We start from the raw sequence: 22487 nt of genomic DNA, 5'->3' as shown, positions 1-22487 counted from the left end.
CTGCCAACCCAAGTCTCTCCTTCGACCCCTCTCACACAATTAGGCCTACTAATATTTCATGGAATAATTTTTCATAGTTGCCAAACATGTTCTAAATGATTTTAGTGAGCCCCTTAAACTAAGGCCTGTTCGTTTGAGATTGTGCCAACCGATTGTGAGACTTAGTCCAATAATTGGGTTGGGTCTCACAATTGATTGGCACAATCTCAAACGAACAGGGCCTTAGGAAATTGATTGTAATAACCTCCTTAAAAAGTCGGATGTGGCTTTGCTCTATATATTATAGATTGATAGACAAGAGATTGTATTTTTAGATCTTCCAAAGAGTGGATATATACGACCAATTTAGGCCGTGTGTGTTTTAATTTTGAGTCCAATAATCAGTTTGGACTCACAATGGTTTCTGAAATTCCAAAACAAATAGGGCCTCAGTCAATAGGGCTGAACCCATCTAACATTTCACATTCTAATTGAATGTTCAATAGATAAGCTCAAGCCTATAATCTAACTCATTTTCAAAATGAAAATCAAGTTGGGGATTTAGGAAAGCAAGATCTCTTGGTTCTACCACTATCTCCATTCCATTTGGATGCATATTGAAATTAGTAATGGCCAAGAAGCCCATAATAATGGCACCTAATGGATGGATTAGCAAGGCTAGTTTTCTTATGATACCATTTCTAGAACTAGTCTTCCTAAGGATTATGTCTATGATTTTGTCTCCACTCATAAATCCACTTAGACATATCCTAAACCTCAATTTCATTTTGAAGATGAGTTATTTGGTGCAACCATATATTTTTACAAACCCTACTAGCCCAGCCCACAAATGAGTTGTCTCATGTTAAGTTTCCCCTCTCAACTTTCCTGATTTCAAACTCTCACAAATAAGCTGATTGCTACAACCATCTAAATCACCATTTCTGATCTAGACACCCATTGTATTTGTACCGAAGGCATTGCAGGCCCCAAGTTCCTGTGTCATTGGCACCAAAATACTTGGAGTTATATCAGACTACGCTTTGTCCGGATGTCCATCTTTCCTCAATTAGATACATATTTGCATGTTGATTCTCTTCTTCCAGAACCCCCTCCCCTATCCCTCCTCACCCATAATTTATACACAAACCCCTCAACAAATCCACTATGCAAAATGGGGTGGACCTTCACTGCTGGCAGTTACAAATATGCCTCATAGTCAAACAGCAAAGCCCATTACAGGCTTAGCCTAGGTTTGAGCTTTCATAGTTCCTTTTTCTTTCCTCGGTGTTCAATCTAGTCCATTTGAAGCCATACCTACATGAGTGTGAAAATATTTTCAAAGTAAAAGTGCTTTTTGAAAAGGCTTTGGAAGTAAAATAATATTTTATTTGGGAAATGGGTGCTTTTTGAAAGAGGTGAAAAGTGCTTCTATGAAGAGCAATATAGTCCCACATTGGAAAGTAAAAAAGTTCGAGAAGGAAGAGCAACATAAGTTGGAGAAAGGTTAATAAAGCCTCCCTCACTTCTCTTTCTTATCTAGGAAAAATCATATCGTGTAAAGCTTACAACAATAAGGCCTCATATACTCACATGCACTCAAGTTTTTTATATAATCGGTCGACTTGACTCACATTTATATAGAGAGCCTCTAGGCAATTTCACAAAGCCAATTTCACCCTCTCTTTTGAGGGACACAAGTGCCACCTTTGCAATGATTTAAGGGTATTAAAGCAATTTCACCCCCTCTTTTGAGGGACACAAGTGCTACCTATGCAATGATTTAAGGGTATTATTAAATGGAAAACTAAAGTCGGCACATAGGTCATAGGTGGCATTTCTCCGATGAAAAAGTGAGGCAGCAAAATTGGTTTTTTGGGAATTTCATAATTCCTGGACACTTTCGTAGGAATGCTAAACTGAAGGGCGCCGTTTCAAAAAGTTAGCTACAAGCGCACCCCTTGGATCATCTCACCAAAATGCATCTATTAATCCTGGAATTTTATATGTTTCTATGCAAATATAAATACACTTTGGTGAGATGGTCCAATGGGGGATGCACTTGTAGCTAGCTTTTGCAAGGGCGCCCTTAGTTTAGCATTCCTTTTAGTGGTTAATATATATATATACACACACTAGTAAAAAACCCCGTGTGATGCACGGGCCGACAAAGAACTGTACGGACCACGTCATAGGTTGATCCAAACCGTCCATGTGATGGAACACAACATAAATAGGTTGTGCCTCAAAAATCACTTCCATAGGCTGATCCTAGCCCTCGAATCTATAGAGGTTTCCATAATTCCTCTTAAATCGGATGGTTAAGATCACCCTATAGATTTTTTATTAAAAAACCATAAAGGAGGGGGTAAGATTGAAATTATGTGGCTTTAATGGGTGCCTTTGTTAAAAAGCATAAAGGAGAGGGTAGGATTGAAAATATGTGAGTTGAATTGGTGCATTTGTTAAAAAAAGTAAAAAAAAAGTGATGTGTAATTCTCATAGAATTTTAAAAAAAATCAAAAAAATCTCTTATTTTCTCTTCGGTTGTATATATATACTAGTAAAAAACTCCGTGCGATGCACGGGCCGACAAAGAATTGTATAGACCACATCACAAGTTGATCCAAACCGTCCATGTGATGGAACACAACATAAATAGGTTGTGCCCCAAAAATCATTTCCATAGGCTGATCCTAGCCTTCCAATCTTATAGAGGTTTCCATAATATGTTGTTCCTCTTAAATCGGATGGTTAAGATCACCCCATAGATTTTTTTTATTAAAAAAGCATAAAGGAGGGGGGTAGGATTGAAATTCTGTGGCTTTAATGGGTGCCTTTGTTAAAAAGCATAAAGGAGTGGGTATGATTGAAAATATGTGTGTTGAATGAGTGCCCTTGTTAAAAAAAGTCAAAAAAAGTGATGTGTAATTCCACAAAAAATTCTCTTATTTTCTCTTCTACTATATATATAAATACGAGGAAAGTGAAGCTACACCGCCGGTGTAGCTAACTTAGCTACATCGCCTGCTTAAAATACAATGGGCCCACATTGTTTTGGTGATCCAAAGAATTCATTTGATTGGCCCTGACATAGATAGGGTGTCCATCAAAAATCAGCTCCATAGGATCATCCCAACCCTACGATTTGTGGAGGCAAAAATGAACGTGTAAAAACCTTCACAAATTTGTCCATTTTTGCCTCCACAGTTTGAAGGGTTGGGATGATACTATGGAGCTGATTTTTGGTGGACACCCTATCTATGTGAGGGCCAATCAAATGAATGGTTAGGATCACCAAAACAATGTGGGCCCATTGTATTTTAAGCCGGCGGTGTAGCTTCACTTTCCTCTATATATATATATATATATATATATATATATATATATATATGTATGAGGAAAAGGAGTGTGCAGTCGACCACACCTAAGCTTGGTGCGGTCGAGGGCCCCAAACTCATTTGGGCCCACTTTGTTAGGATGATCCAAAGCATTCATTTGAAAGGCCCTTACATAGATGAGGTATGTACAAAAAATCAGCTCCATAGGATCATCCTAACCCATCCAAAAGTGGAGGGCAAAATGGACAGACACCGTTTGTCACAAATATGCCCATTTTTGCCCTCCACTTTTGGAGGGGTTAGGATGATCCAATGGACCTGATTTTTTGTACACACCCTATCTATGATGGGGCCTTACAAATGAATGGTTTTGATTAGCACAAAAACTGTGGGACCCATGTGTTTGGGCCCTCGACCGCACCTAAGCTTAGGTACGGTTGACCGCACCTAAGCTTATTCCTCATATATATATATATATATATATATATGGGAAAAGTGAGCGTACTCGGTCGAGTAGATAAGCTTATCTACTTAGTTGGCTAAAAATAGTGGGGGGACCCACATTTTTTTGGTGATCCAAACCATTCATTTGAAAGGTCCTTACATAGATAGGGTGTCCACAAAAAATCAGCTCCATAGGATCATCCTAACCCATCCAACTGTGGAGGGAAAAATGGGCAGGTTTGTGGACAAACTGTGTCTGTCCATTTTTCCCCATTCCTCCCCCCCCCCCCACACACACACATTTGGATGGGTTAGGATGATCCTATGGATCTGATTTTTTGTGGACACCCTATGGTGGTAAGGGCCTTTCAAATGAATGGTTTGGATCACCCAAAAAATGTGGGCCCCCACTGTTTTTAGCTCGACCGAGTAGATAAGCTTATCTACTCGATCGAGTACGGTCACTTTTCCGTATATATATAGCTTGAGTGTACCAAGCTTATAGTACGCTCGAGTGCCTAATCACATGTGCGCTGACTTTGTTAGGATGATCCAAAGCATTCATTTGAAAGGCCCTTACATAGATGGGGTGTGTACCAAAAATCAGCTCCATAGGATCATCCTAACCCATCCATTTGTGGAGGGCAAAATGGACAGACCACAAATCTGCCCATTTTTTCCCTCCACTTTTGGAGGGGTTAGGATGATTCAATGGAGCTGATTTTTGGTACACACCTTATCTATGATACGGCCTTGCAAACGAACGGTTTGGATCACCACAAAAAATGTGGGACTCATGTGATTGGGGCAGTCGAGCGTACCATAAGCTTGGTACGCTCGAGCGTACAATCTTTTTCCTATATATATATATATAGCATAGGGTATCCCCACCCCATTTATGGCAGGACTAATCCCAACGGATACACACAATCACCCGTAAACCACGTGCATCGAGTAAGCCAGGGAGATTCGAATTCGCGTCTATGGGAGGAAACCCGGCCACAACGCCAGCCGATGTGCCAACCCCGTACAAGTTAAGTTATATGTATACCTATGTAAACCTTACCAAGGTTTATTTGTATCTATCTTTCCTGACGTGAAGGGCACCGGCCTCTATGCCTAATTTGAATCTTCAACTTTAGACCGGGTCTTTGCTTCTCGATCCATTCAAAAAATGGAACAAGAAAAGAAGTTAAAAGAGAAAGTAGAGAAAAAGAAAGAGCACGGGAAAGAGGTCCGTATATAGCCTTTGCTGCTTTGTTACTTTGCTACTTTGCTGCTTTGCTTTGAGTTATTGTAAACTATTATCTTTTATGATTACTACGAGACAGACACTAGAAGAATCCCCATGCAGTTTCGGAAGTTTGAATGGACCAAAGGCCATCAAAGAATCCAAGTTGAAAATAACTAGTCTAAAGAAAGATATGTGGGGACTACAGTTTGAGGACACCCAACCACTGAAAAATCTAAAACAAGGGAGAGATGAATGATTGATAGATATTGTTACACGAATTCTTCCATCTGGTATAGCTACTAGAACATTTCTTGGGGTTTGTTCCTTCTAACTCTCTCTCATAATAGTGGAAAAAACATGAAGTATTAAAGTGGGTTTCTCTCTCACAATAAAGGAAAATATATGAAGTATTAAAGTGGGTGCAAGTCTGCAAAAGCTGTCCCATTTTTTCTGAAGGTTCTTTTGCATGTGCATTTTGTGTGAGATAAGCTTAGGTTCTTTACATCACTTCGGAAAATAGGGATCTTTGCTAATGTCTCAAGGAGTGCTTATAGTCTTCCAATCCATATAAGATGACCCACATCTTGTAATTCATCATCTACAAAAGAAGCTTCTCAATCCTTTGAGGCTAAGCTCGACCAGGAGGTTGTCTAGAATTCCCTGTTTTCCTATATAATATCAAACAAATAAATAGTCAATTAATAGTTGAATAGACATGGGAGGATTCTATCTTGGGCACATGCAAATACTTGTATTTCGGATGGATGTGAAAGAAAACAGGAAACAGAATACCTTGGAAAAGGCAAAAGGGTCCCCCCAAAAAAAAAAAAACTAAGGGATAGAGTAGCAGGGAGTAAACATGATTATGGAGTATGGGTATGATAAATAAAGAGAAGAGACTCTTTTTTCCTTTTCTTTTTTGATTTGAAAGGGGAACAAATACTGCGGGGACCCAGTATTTGTTATGAGCTATGACTTTGATTTTACAATGAAAGAAATTACAGGGAAAAAAACTTGAATTAAAGAGCTTCGACAAGAATATAGGTCTTGTTATATCCTTATTAACAGGCAAACACTAAAGTTTTGAAAATACGAATCGGATTAAATTTTATGAACTCCATGTAGTTTTGGTTTTTAAGATCATGGTGGTAGACAAACTTCATGAAATGTTAAGAATGACATGTTTTTTTGAGGAAGGAACAACCGAACAAGGGATTCTTCTATGACATAAGAAAATGATAGGAAAAATGGAATTTTCCTTTTTTAGAGAACCCAAGTGGTCTTTAGCTGAGAGGCATAGCTTGCAATGGGGTTTCTCAAACTACATGACTCAAAACATGTCAAAATATTGGTAACGTAAATACTTTCATTGGCAAGGGGAGCTGTAGTTTCATCTACTGATCTGTGAGAATGTTCAATATTTTTGCAATTCTGAAAAATTACTTAGAATTTTGATCAGAAAAGGTAAAGAAAATGAAAGATGTCTCTCCATAAAAAAATTTTGGTAGTTTCAACATAAAAATAAGAAATAAACATGAACAAAAAGAAGAAATACACATCATTTTGGGCACACTCTAGTCTGTTCTTTTCTTTCTACAGAAAACAAAAGAATAGTAGCTATGTGTACCTGTTATGAATGGGGTCGGGCCCATTAGGGACACGTCTCTTGTTCATGTAATTGGGGTCCAAACCGGGATGAAAAATAGGCCTCTCTTTTCCCACATCTAAATGCTTGAGATTTCCACCTCTTGGTGTAGCACTAGTAGTAGTTGTTCCTTCACTAGTTAGAATCCCAACACACAAAAACCAAATAAAGAGCACAAAACCAATAAATCCCAACGAAACCCTCAAAAACCCACCACCAATACCCATGTCTTTTCTTCTTTCTCCTTGATTTCCTCCCTCTTATCTCTCTAGAAGACTACCCTGTGGTTGCTTAAGAAAGGAGAGGAACAAGAGACCCCCCAAAACCATATCCTTGTATAGTGATAGTGGTCATGAAAGGATAAAAAACCAAGAAAAAGAAGGAGAAGTAGAAAAGAGAGGGGGGAAGCAGACAAAATAGATAGGTGAATGGGGTAAGGAAAGTATTTTGGTGGGTTGGGGTTTGGTTTTTTCACTTGAATGGTTTTCTTTATAGATTGGAAGTGATTCTGTTGCCACTTTCTCTGACCTTGAACGGGGAGTGGAACAAAAGCTTTAGCTGGTTTCGAACGTGACATGAAGGAATCGGGCTTGCTTTATATCAGTTGGGTCCATCAACCCACACAAAAACCTTGCTTTGGTGTTCGTATTTTCATGCACTTACAAGTTGCAACAACAAAAAAGGGACTTCGCTATTATGTATTCTTCACGTACGTACCCAAAAAAACAATACCTTGGGTGTTGCGCACCAATTCATGTGAGCCACCTTTCTCTACTCTTCTATTACTACTACCATATCTGGATTACACACTATACTTTACTATCGGCTTGGAATCTTATTTAATCTTCCTTTAATGAGGAATGAAATGGATAGACTCTGGCTGAGTTGGAAAATAAAATGCAGCTTTATCTTTAACGTTAACAGTACACTTAAGGCCCAGTTTGGAAAATAAAGGATCAGTGTGTTCATTAAGGCCCTATTTGGATTGCAAGAATTTCCAGGAAAAGTTTGGAGAGGAAAAAGTATTTCTAAAATTTCGTAACCCTATTCAATTTTTGTTTAGAGGGACCTTAGTTTACGATTATATCCCTCTATATTAACCATAATCATATCATTTCCTTCTCAAAAATAAAAAAATAAAAAAAATCATATCATTTCCCTCTGAAGTGTTTTTCTTGCAATCCAAACAGGGCTGAGGAAAAGGTCAGTGTGTGGTGCAGGCCCACCATCTTGTGTATAGTGATCAGGACAAAAGCTTGTGGGTCATCACAAGTCTGGTCCATTGACCCTGGTGCCACCATTATCTGTGATCCTTGATCAAGGGCGATGAAAGAAGTGTCCTCTAGTTTTTTTTTTTTTCCAATCCAAACAAGGCCCGAGTTTACCGCAATCCAAGCTGGGTATTCGATCTCACCCCACACACTGTAACTAAGATTGTCATTTAGTAAGGGGGTGGCTGGAGGAAGAAAAGGGGGTGAATATTTCATTTCCCTTCTAGAATACAAATACATGAATGGAGGATGGTCGATCCAATCTTTGGGAATATGAAGAATAACCCATCTCGAACCTTTCTTAATTTGGTTGGTTTGCACGGCGTCCTAAAGGAGAACCAATCTTTGGGAATATGAAGAAGATTTCATCTTCCTCTAGTGCACCACCCAAGGTTTGATCCTTAGACCATTTGGTTAAAGAATACCATTTCTACCAAATAGACCAATGTTGGGAATGTGAAGAAGATTATCTCTCACATGGGCATGAATTTGAATGAGATTACACAAAAGCAGAAGCTGGTTCCTTGGCATGAATTCTAAATAGAGAATATTCCATGCCTTTGTTCCATAGACAAAGCATATGACATTTTAGCATATGGCATATTTTGGCTTAGCTAAATGGGTCATTAGGAATATTCCTCACTTAAATGAGTCTTACACTTTAAGCCTCTGCTGGTCTTGTGTTACAGGATAATCAAGCTTCATATCTCAACTCGCAAAAATCCAGATCAAAGTATGACAATTTAGCTAAATGGGTCATTAGGAATATTCGTTGTTCTTCAGCAGGATCATAAGCGAAAAGATGAGTGCTCTTTAAGCTTTTACAAGCTGGCGGCGTGCCGGATCTCAGTCTCATAAGCATCCTTTGCAATCACTATTACAACTCTCTTCTCCTTTTGATTTGATGTGCATCTCTTTTGAGGATTTGATGTACCTCTTTTGTACACCAATTATCTAAGAGGACAGCATCAGAAATCCTGCCTTTTCAAACCCTAGAACTGTGATACTAGGATACAGTATCCATACATGACAGTGAGTAGTAAGTTTGTATAGGTGGCTTTAGATTGGATTCCTTCCCCCTTTAGCAATTGTAGTTCAATGATTCATGGGTCCACTTCTGTCCAACCCTTTTAGATTCTGCTATATAGATAGGGAAATGATATTCACACTCTTGTTTTAATAATTCACTCACTCTCTTAAGCACTTCCTTAATTGTCTGTTGATAGCTTTTGGAAATGACAGTTAAATTGAGAACTGAGAGTGTAATTATTAAAACAAGGGATTGTAGGTATCATTTCCCTATATATATAGCAACTACCCAAATGCTTCAGGTCCTACTTAACAAAACCTCATTGAAGTAGATGTTAGGATGATTTGGGCTCTTTTTACCATTCAATGAGAATCTCCTCTACTTTATATGGATCTGTACATGGCTTCTTTATGCTTTAACTCTTTACCTTCAAATAGATACTTCTCTCTCCAAAGTACAAGGCATGGGAAAAGTGATCTGGGTCTTAACTAGTTTTATATTCTAAAGGCCCCAAAGTTGATTCTATGCCACGCCTCAAAGAGATTTTGTTGCAAAACCCTACATTTTTTTGTATGAAACTAAGGTCTTCGTATTGCTAAAGAGGCACTGTCAATGGTAGCCTGAGAGACCCTTTTTCTCTCACAAGCTTCGCTTTGTGTGTCGCATCATTGGTTCTTTTCCTTGATGATCTTCTTGATCTAGCTTCTAATCACGTCAAGATCTAGATTGTTTCATCATACGTCATTGATATACATGTGGGTGTATGGTTATTGGATCTGATTTCTCTAATATGGTGGGTCCATCTGTGGATTAGGACATAGAAATCACAATTCTGAGATGATCCTTACAAAAAATGAGCAATCTGGTATTCAAAAGGCAAAAGTCCATTTATCAGCAGGGCGAGTTGAATTGGTTTCTTTCTATTTTGTTTCATTCTTGGCAGCGGAAAATCCACAGAACCCCTTCCATAAATGTTTGTCTAATAAATGTGATATTTTAGTGCAGCACATTAATGGTAGGTTCCACCACAGAGATGGTTTGAATCCATCCATCAACCATACATACTGAGCAGAAATGGGGTGTTAGTGAAATTAACATTCATCTCAAGCAGAACAATTGCAGATTAAAAGGAACCAAGAATGTTAAATATCTTTTTATGCTCAATCTAATAGAAGTTATTTGTGGGATCTATGCACAAACCTTTTTTTTCGGTTTTGTTTGGTTCTTGTTGAGATTGCAATTTCGTAATCAAGGTGTGGATGTGTGTAAACAATTTAGAATTGATTGTGGATCAATAATTACTCAAAAAAATGTCAATGACCAAGGCAATACAAACAACATTCTCAGATTCGAGGTGAAAATTAGATGTACTTTGTTTTACCAGAGAATTATTTGGTTTTGCATCTCGAATAATTTTCATGATACTTTACAACAATCGTTCCCAGGAGTCTTTTCGTTTAATCAAATACGGACACAGATTATGTTTCGACGGGCGATCTTCAGTTTAGTTCCCCAATGAGGAATAATTAGATTAAAGCAACATGAAGAAATATGAGAACCTCTCACGAAAAGTCGTGCTGAGGTATGATCATAAGATAACTTGAAATTGCTAAGAGGTGGAAAATAAATTCACCTCTATTAGGACCAAGAGGAGAGATGGGAATACTTACATGACAAGATCGTAAGAACCGCTCAAGAGCTACCACATGGCTATCCTTGGCTAGATTTGACACCTGAAAGATCATCAAATGAGCACTACAAATAGAGGATGACCACAAAGAACAACTAGCAATATTCTAATTTAAGAAATTCCCTGAACTTTGCAGCTTGATCTGCCTTCTTTCCAAGCTTTGGAGTTTGCTCTAAAATTCAAGCTCACAACAACTAGCAACTCTCTCTAGTAGGAGACTGTCCAGACAGGGTATCGCCTGCCTTAGCCTAGACATGGAAGATGGAAGACCCCCATCATCTGGTAAAGGAAAAATAGAAAATAAAACACTTACACAATTAAACTGATGATAAAGAATCCCTCCTTTTTATTTGAACAAAGAGATGACAAAATTCAAAAGCACTTCCTTTTTTGGAATGGTTGTAGAATTTATTAAAGGGAGAAATCCCAGAGACCAAGGTGGTCAAACACAAAAAGAAAAAGAGAGAGAAGCTGCCTAAAGGCATAAGATACAAAAAGGAATAGAAAATCAAGGAGGAAAGAATTTCAAATTCCATACGGTCTCTCCCAACTCCTCAGCTGGCTAAACGGTTCACTGTTAGCCGACCTCCTAACGTGCCACAAAGAAACTGCATGACCCTCCAATTGCTCCTGCACTACTTCAATGGCATAGGCAAACCTCGAAGGAGAGGGGTTCTTCCGATCCCTAAACCTATCATATTAAGGGAATCTCCTTCCACGACCAATGTATCCAGGTCTCTCTTGTCCATCAATCAACATCATGTAAGAGCCATCACTTCCACCTCATTGGAGTCCGCAACTCCTAAAGAGTCAAATACACCTCGGATTAAATAGGAAAAACAAATCAGACACAGCTATTCCTGTGGGAAGTTTCATATTTCTAGCCTAACTCTCTATGTTGTGCATGAACACCATGCAAGATGAGCTAGGACTAGATTTCAGTATAGTCCTCTAGTTCAAAGATGGATACCTTCGTCACTAAAGGAACCTTTTGGCTTCTCTATGGAGCTACGTACTACCAAAGACCTAATCAAAATTCAAAGCATTGTAACTGCTAAGCTGTTGCTACCTACCAAACCTATATACAATATAACCCTCTGTTGTGTTCTGAACTTAAAAAATAGCTTAAAGAACGAGTCTTTATTAGCCATTTAAGCTTTCCTTAGATTGGCCAGTTCAAAACCCATTTGTAATTACATTTAATATGTATTGATTTTATGATAATATCATAACTGGATCTACAACTTAAGTCAAGGTTCATTGGTCGTTATGTCACGACCAAATGGCTCAACACCCTTGGGTTATCAATGAACTGTGTCGACTTTGCTCCCGGGGGGTTGCAATCCCACTCATTCACATCTTTGTGCTACTGAGCTCGTGCTCGTAGTAATAGGGAGATTGCCTGTTGGGTTTGTGATCACTGGCAATGTTCTGTTCTCGAAGGACTTACAGGGTGTAAAGTGTTTTGTGATTGTAAGCAGCCGATACACTTGCAATACAATGTGGGAGAAGGGAAGGCACTCGCACTCACAATCACAACTTTTGATAGCCAGTTGTCAGCGGCAGTGACAATGCCCATTGCTCTCATTGCTTCAAATCCTCCGATTCCTAATCAAGTGTTGGGAAAGGCTTTCCAAGTAAATGAATAGATTGTGAAAGACATCAAATCCAAGTTTGGTTCCTAATCCACTAAGGATCCCTTCTCTATGAAGCATGGTTTTAAATTTTAAGATGCTAACATTGTTTCAATTTCCAACCCATGTTTAAGATGGCATACTGATTGGAAACCCACCAATATGATACACCACTGTAGTTTCTCTACCGATAACATATGCTTTCTTATCTTTAAAAAAAAGGTAACACTAGTATATTTTCATATACGATCACAGAGGTTTTCTTTATTTCAATCAGCTGTGAGATATGAATTTAATTTAGCGACTAGTCAGGTACTTGAGACACATCTACATAATTCTTGCTTTCAGAAGTCCGAAATGTCATGGAAAAATGGTCAGAGGGCATGTTTACAACTAGCCAATTAAAATTGGACTTGCACAATTTCACATGCAACCTTAAGAGCAAATAAGGTGTTTTTTGAGATTGATTCCTTGTTTCCTTGATCCGATCTGACTCACCATGGGTGCCAACTCACCATGGGTGCCAGTTCAATCTTGTAAACCAAATAATTTTCAGCCATGCCATGCTACCAACGGTTTAGATTAAAGGTGAACCTGCAACATACATATCCAATTATCCATCATCAGAGACTGGATAAGTAAAAAAACAAAACTCTCCGAAACTACAATACAAACCCAAACAAATAGATGGTACAAACACTAAACAAAAATTATCTTTCATTAGCATTGAACAAAATAACAGCAATCACTTGAGCCACTGATATGAAGGCCAGAGTCGCCCGAATAGGGAAAATACAATGTTCTCCAAATTGTGAGTGTGAATGATGGTAGCCAATGATCCCTTTCAAAAAATGATGGTAGCCAATGATGTGCATATAATAACTTTTAGAAACATACACTAGCTTACGTGACTTTGAAACCAGATCTTTCAACATATGAATCCACTGAAAATGGAGCTTTTTGCTTTATACTCCCCCCTGTAAAAATCCCTGATTTCCCCTTCTTCTGTGACCATGTGGGTCCATATATGGCCAAATTTGTTCGTCCAAACCTTCGGTCAGCAATCTGCACATGATTTTATACAGGGGTTAGAACATGATGGTGAAATAGCCTGTAGGCCCGTAAAGAAATATCACTACTCCAACTTTCAAATGACACTTTGGAGAGTTCAGATAACACGTGTTTGTGTCCATGGCTGTTAGCAACATTAGATAAAGCAATTTGGCAGTGATTTAAGCCAAACCAAAAAAAAAACCATAACTAAGTAAACATAAGAAAGAAGTACCACACAGAATAAGTTGAATATTAATAACTCAAGGAAGTACATAGTTAAGTACTACAGCTGCCACAACAGAACTGAGATTTTGACTTAGAGATTTCGTACGTACAAACATTTGTACCAACTTCCTAACTCTTTTCTAGGGAAGCCAACCTCCAATCCCTCGTAAATCATTGACCCCAACACCAAGATAATCCCAAGAGTCCCCAAGTAACCTTGTTATCGATCCTATCTTTTCATCCTTTAATGTCTGCCTCCGCCTAGGGCACCACATTACCTTGATGGAATTAGCACCTAGTTGGACGTGCATTGATGTAAATCACGGTGCAAATAGCATAGTGAAAATGGGATGCAATCATTGTTACATGAAACTTAGAGATCTTTCCTATATCTGTGCTTTCCTATATGGTTTCTTAACCTATATCTATTTCAGATGAGTTTAGGATGAAAATCCTAATGACATAGTTTGATTTCCAAGCCACAACTGGGAAAATGTCAAAACTACATGATAGGTTTAAAACTTCAATGTGGTATGACACACTTAAGCATCACTATAGTAGTTTCTCTTGATTGAATCTCCCTTTCATATTTCAACCATGGCTTACATGTGGGTGATACATACCGCTATTCCCATCGCATAAAATCATCCCCAGACTGTGCAAGACTTACTGATATGATGTTACCAACCATAAATGGATACACGCATCCACTTAGTGAATCTACAAAGGCTAAAGCTACAACGAATAGCCCAAGTGATTGCATAAGACCTAAAGTCGGGTTGGATAAGTCAAGTTCAATGTTTCAGGTTTCAATTTCGGTATGCATTTCAGCCACGAAGAAAATGGAAGCATTTGGGTTTCGGATGAAAATTTCAATGGAAATCTTATAAAATCATGGAAACATATGCAAATGATGGACATTTAAGATAAAACTTTGGGAAGTACTAGAATAAGTACAAATACACACTTAGAAATCATCACATAGGCAAAAAGATGAAAAAAAAGACTACCTATAAAATTTTAACATTATCAAACACCTAGTGTGTGCATGTCTAATAATTCATTAATACAATGTTTCAAATGTTATTCATATAAATATTTATACAGTGTTGGACGGATTTGGATTCGCGTGTCAGGATCCGATACAGATTCGACGTGTCGGATTCGGCAAACCCCCAAAAGTAGGATTTATATTCGGTAATTTTAAATAAAATAAAATTTTCAATATATATATGAGTTAAGTGAAGCTACACATACGTGTAGCTAACTTAGCTACACCGACGACTTAAAATACAGTGGGCCCACATTATTTGGGTGATCCAAACCATTCATTTGATAGGACCTCACATTGATAGTAAGGGTGTCAATTTTGGCTCGGGCTCGGAAGCTCGCTCGAGCTCGGCTCGAAAAAAGCTCGGCTCGAATCCTTAACGAGCCGAGCCGGCTCGTTAAGCTTAACGAGCCAAGCCCGAGTTAGGCCAGGCTCGGCTCGGCTCGGCTCGTTAAGAAAACCCACTTTTGTATAAAAGAATATTCCTAAATATAATAGACTAGGCTGTTTCATCATGAGGTTGGTGTTGTCATGTCAACATCACCTGTTTTGTCAACATCTAACAAAATGTATTGAGGGCAGTGCTAATCAAACGGTTGTGTTTTTTTGAGAAAAATCGGGGATTGTAATTCTCGGGAGAAATTAATTTTTCTCGTAATTGTCATAACTTTTTACCTTTTGTTGGTATTTTTTTCATAATTGTCATAACTTCCTACCTTTTGTTGGTAATTTTTCATTTTAAACTTTATAAATTCAGCTATTTTACTTTTTGTTTGTAATGATTACTTTTTTTTTTCTTATTTGCTTTTGCTAGCCACCTTTGCCATGTGCGAAACTTTATAACCCAAGCTCGATAAACCCAAGCTCGATAAGGCTCACGAGCCTGACCGAGCCGAGCCTGGTTCGAGCCCGAGCCCAGCCCGAGCCGAGCCTTTGAGCTTAACGACCCGACCCGAGCCTAGCCAAGCTCGGCTCGGCTCGTTTACACCCCCAATTGATAGGGTGTGCCCAAAAAATCAGCTCCATTGGATGATCTCAACCCTTCAAACTGTGGAGGCAAAAATGGACAGATTTGTGAAGGTTTTTACACGTCCATTTTTGCCTCCACAAATCGTAGGGTTGCGATGATCCTATGGAGCTGATTTTTTGGGCACGCCCTATCTATGTGAGGGCCCATCAAATGAATGGTTTGCATCACCCAAACAATGTGGAGCCCACTGTATTTTAAGCCGTCGGTGTAGCTAAGTTAGCTACACTTCTCTCTCTCTCTCTCTCTCTCTATATATATATATATATATATATATATATATATATATATATATATATACGGAAAAGTGATCCTACTCGGTCGAGTAGATAAGCTTATCTACTTGGTCAGGTTAAAAACAGTGGTGGGGGGGGGGGGTCCACATCGTTTGGGTGATCCAAACCATTCATTTAAAAGGCCTTTACCTAGATAGGGTGTACACAAAAAATCAGATGCATAGGATCATCCTAGATCCTACCCCATCCAAAAATGGAGGGAAAAAAGGAAAAAAATGGACAGACACTGTTTGTCACAAATCTGCCCATTTTTTCCCTCCATTTTTGGATGGATTAGGATGATCCTATGGATCTGATTTTTTGTGGACACCCTATCTAGGTTAGGGCATTTCAACTGAATGGTTTGGATCACCCAGACAATGTGGGCCCACACAGTTTTTAACCCGACTGAGTAAATAAGCTTATCTACTCGACCGAGTAGGATCACTTCTCCCATGTATATATGTATATGTATTCATGAAAATTTTGAGGGTAGAGGGTTGAGGCGAGTTTTGTGTTAAGAGAGTCGAAGTGGAGGGGGGTCGATGCTTGAGGGTCGAGGCTCTAGGGTTTTCATTAACAGAGTACGAGTGGTGCTATCATATATAAAAGTTCAGAAGAAAACACATTCAAAGGGAAAATATTTCGGATTCGCATTTTAAAAGAGACAACGATGAATCGGATTCGCCCGAAGAAAAACAGGATTCGTGCGGGACACGCTACGACAAGAATCTGGGTGTGCCCCACATGAATCCATGTCCGATTCGCATGTGGAGATCTGTCGACACTGATTCAGCATAGGGGGGCAAAGAATCCATGCAACATAATTTATACATAAAGAAGTATACCAAGATTCAAATATAATCATGTAACATACACAGTATCCCACCAATACACTTACAGTTTTGGCTTCGGTCTGCGTTTCAGTTTCGATATTTGTTTGCTGAAGATGAAAACATAATGAATCATATCATATCGATTTCAATGGAAATGCAGTAAAACCATGATAAGTTTGGTTTGGAATCGACCCAAGTAACAACCTAATTAGAAGATTCTCCCTACAACCATAACTTCTCCTCGATTCTAAGAAACTATGATGTCTGAAAAAGAGTGATTGCCTTGGTTTAATTAGGTCTCATCCAACCCTAATATTTTGTTAGTCCTTTATAGCCCCTCTTAAGTAAAGAGTTTGTTTTCCTGTTGTTTCAAAATAGGAGAATTGTAACAAACAGATTATCAATTGATGGGTTCAATACAGAGTCAATTTAATTGGATCCCAACCAAATCAAATCAGGGATGTTGTCTGAGTGATTCGTGCGTGAGCCATGTTACACCAAAGATTGGCATGCATGGGGGCTGTTAACTTACCAACTTCTCCAAAACCTTAAGCTATTGGAGAAAGGCGTTATTTATCTTTTATACTTTAACACTCCCCCGCACATGTGGCCCACTTGGCAAACACGTGGCACATGTGGTCCCACTTTGGGCCGACCATTGCATGTGGATTTTTGCTATCCGGGAGGTTTGAACTCAAGACCTTTGGCTCTGATACCATGTTAACTTACCGACTTCTCCAAAGCCTTAAGCTATTGGAGAAAGGCGTTATTTATCTTTTATACTTTAACATGGGCCATGGCCCACCAAAGGGTCTGTGACCCTTAGGGAATTTAGGAATGTCTTTTATTTTAAGAGCTAGTGCTTTTTTGTTCTTTAAAAAGTTATGGTAATCCGACATTAAAGGACACACGTTTATGCTAGAGAAGAGATTTAAGGGGTAAATTAGATTTTTCATGTATCAGTATATTAAATTCCATGAAATTGAGGTTATTGGGTTCATTTTGGGTTACAAAAAGTTACAAACTTCTCTCCTTTGGCTTCAACTTTCAAGGTGTGAACTTGGGTGGATCTTAGGGCTGGCTTCCAAGTATGTTGCTTCAAATGTTTTCTTATTCTTTCTTTGCTCCGATTTATTATAGTTTATTTAGGTAGGTGATAAATCCGCCCCTTTTGATTACTTGGGACGCCCAGCAGCAGAGTACGTGGCAATCAGCCCCATTGAATACTTCTGACATTAAGTACATCAGCCCCTCTGCAGTCATTGATACACTGCTTGTGGGTGTTCCAAGTAATCCAAAGGGGCGGATATATCACTTCCCTTAATTTATTGTTGATCATGGTTATTTTAGATTCTTCTCATAGTTTCTGCCCTAAATCTGTCATTTGGGCTGTTTTAGGATTGTTTCATGCTTTATTAGTTCTGCAATTAGATTCTGTCTTATTCATTTAATTCATCCGAGCTGGCTGTTATTTCCTGCAATAGTGAACCGCGAAATGGCTTTTTACGAAACTGCCTAGACAATCCCATATATATATATTGTGTGTGTGTGTTTGTGTGTGTGATGTCAACTCAACTCAACTCAACTAAGCCTTTTCCCAAACTAGTTGGGGTCGGCTGTGTGTGTTCGTGATGCCTGATTATAAAAAAAAAGGGTACCACCTTTACGAGATATCCACATGAATCCAACATAGCAGTTCCTAACGGATACTCCACTACCTAACATCCATGGAAATTCAACAAAAAAATTAGTTAATGAAAGGTATGACCACAAATAATTGTATTCTAACACAAGAAGAAAATAACAACTTACAATAAAGGTATCTTTTCCAACTAAAGGTGACTTTGAGAGTTGCTCCATCAAAACCCCATAATCTACTACAGTGTAAGGAGGTGTGACGCTGACGTAATCAAATGATCCATCTTTCCCTGCACACAGGTTCATTAACTTGTATAGTTAAACCCCTTATAATGGAAGAAACTATAAACAAACATGCAAATTTATGACAACATTTTATGCGAGACGGGAAATGGCAATTCAAATTTGAAGCAATTTTATGATCTTGCAAGCACTGAAGGAAGGTTGGCTTCTAAGCATGAGAGGCTGTAGATGAGGATGATTAACTCCTTCAGGCAAGATTTTTATGTAGTAAGATCCATCTAGCCGGTATGACCTCCAAGGGTGAATGACTAGAGGCAATGACTCTCCAATTTATAAGAATGCCGCTCACTGATGAACTCTTACTTGCAAGCGCTCATTGGCACTTTGAATTCACAATTAAATTGCATCATTGTGAACTCTCAACTCAACTCAACTCAACAAAGCCTTTGTCCCAAACTAGTTGGCGTCATTGTGAACTCTCACTTCTAAAAACTCTTTTATTTCTTTTAATTACAACCCCAAACCACTGCAAAATGGGATAGTCCACATACCATTATTCCTTTCCCTTTAGAGGGGCCTTCATACCGTCCAAAAATAGTCCACCACCATAGCCATGAAAACAAGACTCCAAAACACCTTAAGAACCATTCCTTAGAAACTCATGAATCTTGAACAAGTTTTTCTCTAACGTGGCAGCCTTTTTCTTTCACACTAGATAGGAGCTAAGTGATAAACTCAAAACTCAACTCAACTAAGCCTTTGCCCCAAACTAGTTGGGGTCGGCTAATGAATCCTTTAGAGAATTTTCATTGAGAAGGTGATCATAAGCATAATTTCCATGGTTGCGGGGGTAACCATGGAGTTCAGTGCCCCACTTTTATGTGGGAAACTCAACCTTCCTTCCAGATGCAAGTTGAGTATTCCTTCTTAAACTGAACTCAACTAAGCCTTTGTCCCAAAGTAGTTGAGTATTCCTTCTTACAAAATGGGCAGCCCAGTGCTAGAGGCTCCCGCCATTGCGGTGTCTGGGGAGGGCTAGATGTACACAGCCTTACCCCTGCTTTGCAGAGAGTCTGTTTCCGTGACTCGAACCCGTTACCACCAGGTCACAATGGAGCAACCTTACCGTTGAGTATTCCTTATTAATGAATAAAAATTTGAATTATAAAAAAGTAAATAAATAAAATTGAAAGTATTTAAAGCATAGAGATACCTGGAAATTGCTCAGCTTGTTCGAGGAAACTTTCAACACGGACTGTGTGTATGACTGAAACATCAAGAAAGCCAGTCCATTCTAAATTTGGTCTCAAAACTTCAGTGACAACCCAAGGATCCATCTCAACAAAGTGCACCTGAAACTCAGCAAATATAAGCATATACAAAACCCAAAGGCAATATAATATGCAAGAAAAACAGAAAATGGAAACAATAAGGCTACACATTTAAAAATACTAACAAATAAACAACAAAATTTCGCTTCAAAGTGTCTGACAGGTGATGCCAACCAAGTGATACATGCATAAATATCATCATTCAAAATATGTCACCCTTTATAAAAGAGTGCTAGCAAAAACCAACATGCAGTGCCAGTTATGAAAGTAATAAAAGGAAAATAGTTGATCACAATTACACATAAATTATGGGTACATTACTGCAAGTAAAAGAAAATGGTACTGTGAAACAAAAGCTTAAATATCAACATGTAAGAAAGAAAGACCATTCAAGAAAAAATACAGAATTAATCACAACATATTAGAAAATTTTCAGATGTTTGAAAAGGCACACCTCTGAACATCCACGGCTGATCGCTTCAATTCCAACAGATCCAGTGCCACTATACAAGTCTAACCAACGACCAGGCCTTAAAGATGCAGGGCAACCACCAGCCACCTAACGAAGCCGAAATCAAGTTACTTTTGAAACAAAATTCTAAGATTCAATAGATAAAACTCAAGAGCAAATTAATGAAAATTTACAACTTCCCAATGAAATAGAACCCAGTAAAAGACAGAAATATCAAAAAATGAGGTGAATTCTGGCGCACAGTCTAATTTAGAATTTGTGCCTTTTAGATGTATCCTTAAAGATGCTTGGATTTCACCAACTTCACTTTACACATAAGCAGCGATCTGAAAAGGCCCAAATTTTAATTTGGGTTTTCTAAACTTCACTTTCCACGTAAAGTAATAATCTAATGATACGTACAGGTTATGGTGTATATGATTTTGCATTTTAGATTTGTGGGTGGTAGTTACATATTAGGTGTCATGTAATAGGGTAAATGGCTCGGTGATGTGTCACACCTTTGTGTTTGTATATAAGAAGTTGTATCATAATGAAAATATAGAGATTTTGCAACTAAAACAGAAACTTATGTTTGAGGAGAGTTATGGTTCCTCTTGAGTTGAACCATTAGGAGGTCTGGTTGCCTTGAATCAACCTCTGCCCCTCTTTTCTATCTTTTCTTTGTTTATTTGTGTTACAGCCAATTAGGCATGTAACATCTCAACAGGCCAAAAATGCAATTTGGGTACACCCAAACTCACTTTATAAATATCAATCTTACCTGTAAGATATCAAAGGTTGCGCCTCTCACAACTTCCATCATTGGGCGCACATCCATGCCTTTGGGTGAGAGCAATTTTCTCCTACGAGCTGTTCCTCCTAGCACCTAGAAGAGCGCATTACCGCTAACAAAACCCATTAAAAAAAGGGTTTTCCTAATCAAGCATCATTTAATTGCTATTGGGAACATGATTTTACACATACTTTGAGGATACTTTTAAATGATGCTAAGGGCACTACACTGGTTAGCAAAACCCTTATAAAATGTGAAATTGAGAGTGGATATACATACCTGAAGCAACTTATGGGTAGTCCGAGGAGGGGATTTAGGAGTCTTAGGATGTTCTTGTAGAGGCGAACGAGTTCGTTTCCCGCCCTTTTCTCGTTCCCTTCTTCGCCTTTCCTAAAATACATGTAATTCAGAAAACAGTGAAGAGAGATAGAAAGAGGGGGGGTGTCGAAGGGGAACCTTAGGGGGTTCGAAATCGGAGGGGTGAAGGCCGTAGCGTTCGAGTAAGTGCTTTTTCTCTTCGGTCATGAAACCTGCATTCCCTGAATCTGGGTTCAATGAAATTTAATTTAAATAGCTGTACACACACAGAGAGAGAGAGAGAGAGAGAGAGAGAGAGAGAGAGAGAGAGAGAGGGAGAGAGAACTTACTGGATAAGGAAATGATTAAGGGGCGAGTAGTAATGGGTTTTGGTGAGGGGACAATGAAGAGATGATTGAAATTGTTGGGGAGAGGAGAGAGAAAGGGGAGAGGAGAAACTGTAATAGAAGAAGAAGAAGCCATATCTATCAATCTATTCTATGATTCTATCTGATACAACACCCATAAAGTTGAGAGACTGCACTTTCTTGCAGGGAGAGAGAGAGAGAGAGAGATTAATCATATCAATAGGATGATCTCAACCCTCCGATCTATAGAGGTTTCCATAATACGCAGTTCGTCTATAGATGATGATTTTTTGGGCACAACCTATCTACGTTGTGGCCCGTCAAATGGACGGTTTGGATCATCTTATGGTGTGGGCCGGACATTACTTTCTACTACAGAAAATCTCAGTACACGATAGTAGTAAAAGTATTAATCGAACATCTGCTTTCCATTGGTTCGATCAATAAATCAACGAGATGAGTGATCCATCTGAGGAGCGGATGTAGGTGGGCCCAAGCTTTGACATATCTAGGCCGTTCACCTTATGGAGGGATGGAGCCCACGTTGGATCTCCTATACCTCAAAATTTATCTAAAAATTTGATCAAATGTATTTTAGCTCTTCGATGTGGACTGTTGCTTGTATTTC

At 38.7% G+C, this 22487-nt stretch overlaps 1 protein-coding gene and 1 long non-coding RNA gene across 5 annotated transcripts; both read right to left on the bottom strand.

Moving 5' to 3' along the window:
* Window positions 1-5222: 5222 nt before the first annotated feature.
* LOC143846200 (uncharacterized) lies at window positions 5223-7196 on the bottom strand. Its single transcript, XR_013234694.1, has 2 exons — window positions 6626-7196; window positions 5223-5666 (listed from the first exon to the last, which is right to left on the bottom strand). It is a non-coding gene; the product is annotated as an uncharacterized LOC143846200 (long non-coding RNA).
* Window positions 7197-12469: 5273 nt separating this feature from the next.
* On the bottom strand, window positions 12470-22058 carry LOC143847078 (methyltransferase). Of its 4 annotated transcripts, none has more exons than XM_077355754.1 (10): window positions 21842-22058; window positions 21651-21733; window positions 21474-21584; window positions 21183-21287; window positions 20402-20506; window positions 19830-19968; window positions 18548-18663; window positions 18397-18453; window positions 13176-13333; window positions 12470-12862 (listed from the first exon to the last, which is right to left on the bottom strand). In XM_077355754.1, exons 1-10 carry the CDS (start codon window positions 21972-21974, stop codon window positions 12835-12837), a joined length of 1035 nt encoding a protein of 344 aa, XP_077211869.1. In that variant the 5' UTR covers window positions 21975-22058; the 3' UTR covers window positions 12470-12834. The 4 variants fall into 4 exon arrangements, with proteins under 4 accessions (XP_077211869.1, XP_077211870.1, XP_077211868.1 ...); XM_077355755.1 differs by having other exon boundaries at window positions 13166-13333; window positions 21651-21739; window positions 21842-22057; XM_077355753.1 differs by having other exon boundaries at window positions 21651-21739; window positions 21842-22057.
* Window positions 22059-22487: the final 429 nt, after the last annotated feature.

The sequence above is a fragment of the Tasmannia lanceolata genome, unplaced genomic scaffold (genome assembly GCF_043159265.1).
Source record: "Tasmannia lanceolata isolate RefF3 unplaced genomic scaffold, GAP_Taslan_0.1 ptg000015l, whole genome shotgun sequence".
Taxonomy (NCBI): Eukaryota; Viridiplantae; Streptophyta; class Magnoliopsida; order Canellales; family Winteraceae; genus Tasmannia; species Tasmannia lanceolata.
Note: the sequence above shows the minus strand (reverse complement) of the source record. Positions and strands in the feature narration are given on the sequence as shown.